Consider the following 2,153-nt stretch of genomic DNA (forward strand, 5'->3'; position numbering starts at 1 on the left):
AATCTTGCCGAGTCCGACTCACGGAGTTGAGCGTGGCGTAGAGCGTGGCGGCGCTTCGCGGGCAGTTCGGGTGATTCGAATTCAGGAAGACGACCTCGATGCGACCTTCGACCGAGGTGCCACAGGCGGCGTCGTGGGGGGAGTCGTACGTCTGCACGCACTCCTCCACGACCTCAGGGCTGCAGTCCTCGATGATCTCCAGGTCCTCCCACTCCTCCTCCTCGGCCATGATCTCCCCGGAGCCGACCTGCGGGAGATGGGCGTGGGGACTAGCTGTGGGATTGGGAGTCTCGGGAGATGGGAAAACAGATGATGGAGGCAGAGATAGATAGAGATAGATAGATAGAGAGAGATTGAGATAGAGTTAGAGAGATAGACTGTGATATAGATAGATTGAGATAGAGATAGAGAGATAGATTGTGATAGATATAGATAGACAGAGATAGAGAGAGAGATTGAGATAGAGAGATAGTGATAGATATAGATAGATTGAGATAGAGATAGAGAGAGATTGTGATAGATATAGATAGATAGAGATAGAGAGATTGTGATAGATATAGATAGATTGAGATAGAGTTAGAGAGATAGATTGTGATAGATATAGATAGAGTGAGATAGATATAGATAGAGTGAGATAGATATAGATAGAGTGAGATAGAGAGATAGATTGTGATAGATATAGATCGACTGAGATAGAGATAGAGAGATAAATTGTGATACATATAGATAGATTGAGAAAGAGATCGCTAGATAGAGATAGAGATAGAAAAATAGATTGAGATAGAGATAGATCGATGGACTGCGATAGAGATAGAGAGATAGATTGAGATAGAGATAGAAAAATTGAGGAATAGATTGAGATAGAGATAGATAAATTGAAGAAATAGATTGAGATAGAGATAGATAGATTGAGATAGAGATGGAGAGATAGATTGAGATTATGATAGATAGATAGAGATAGAGATAGATAGATTAAGATAGAGATTGAGAGATAGGTTGAGATGGATAGGTGGAATAAGATAGAATGATAGACTGAGGTAGAGATAGACTGAGATAGAGATAGATAGGTTGAGATAGAGAAAGACAGATAGATAGATAAAGAAGAGAGGGGGAGAGACAGACATATATTTCTTGAAAAAGAAAAAAAAAGAGACCAGATACACAAAATCACCAGCTCACCGGACATCCCCCCTCCCCCCCCCCAAAAAAAAATATCCTCCCTCCCCCCCCCCAAAAAAAAAAAAAAAATCCTCCCCCCCCCATACCTTCGTGAAGAAATGCACTCCGGCGAACTGCAGGAGCGTGGCGATGCAGTAGCCGAAGCTCATGAGGATGAACCAGTCGAGGGCGGTGGCGTAGTGCACCTTCGGGAGGTCCGTCCGGGTGTCCAGGCTGATGGTCGCCAGCGTCAGCACCGTGATGATGCCTGCAGGAGGGACGGGAGGCTTGGGGTTTCCTTTGGCTGGAGTGTGGGTTGTAAGTGCGTTGGGTCGTGGGGTCGCTGTGTGTGTTTTTTGTTTTGTGTTTCTTTTGTTTTGTTTAAGTTTTCTGTGTTTTTCTTTGTTTTCTATGTGTTTTTGTTTTTTGTTTAAATTTTCTATTTTTTGTTTTTCTTTGTTTTCTATTTTTTGTTTAAGTTTTCTATGTGTTTTTGTTTTTGTTTGTTTTCTGTGTTTTTGTTTTTGTTTAAGTTTTCTGTGTTTTATTTTTGTTTAATTTTTTTATATTTTTGTTTGTTTTCTATGTGTTTTTTATTTTATTAAGTTTTCTATGCGTTTTTGTTTTGTTTTGGGTATTCTCTTTGCTTGTCGTTTCGTTGTTTGTGTAATTTGTTTGTGTTTTCTTTATTTAGTATTTTCTTTGTATGTTCTGTTTGCTTTGTCTTTTATTTGTATGTGTTTGTTTTATGTCGTGAAAGTGATCAGCTAATGATCATGCTAACGAAGGTGATATATAAAATGATGATAGTGATAATAGCGAGGATGATTATGAGTAATAATAATAAGAATAATGATAAAAATGGTGATAGTGATGATATTAGTAATAATGATAATAACGATTAGAATAATGATAGTGATGACGATGGTGAGAAAGAGACTGAAAAACAGACAAACAGAATAACGGTGAGGAATGTTACACTTCCATGAACCTTA

At 39.1% G+C, this 2,153-nt stretch overlaps 1 protein-coding gene across 1 annotated transcript in view; it reads right to left on the reverse strand.

Moving 5' to 3' along the window:
• The window catches only part of LOC113814110 (gamma-aminobutyric acid receptor subunit alpha-1), a gene marked incomplete in the record, with an annotated part of 192,470 nt that overhangs the window by 5,470 nt on the left and 184,847 nt on the right, over positions 1–2,153 (reverse strand). Inside the window, 2 exon segments of the mRNA XM_070135356.1 lie at positions 23–247; positions 1,266–1,426. Coding sequence (XP_069991457.1) covers positions 23–247; positions 1,266–1,426 — 386 coding nt within the window.

Source organism: Penaeus vannamei, chromosome 20, assembly GCF_042767895.1.
Source record: "Penaeus vannamei isolate JL-2024 chromosome 20, ASM4276789v1, whole genome shotgun sequence".
Taxonomy (NCBI): Eukaryota; Metazoa; Arthropoda; class Malacostraca; order Decapoda; family Penaeidae; genus Penaeus; species Penaeus vannamei.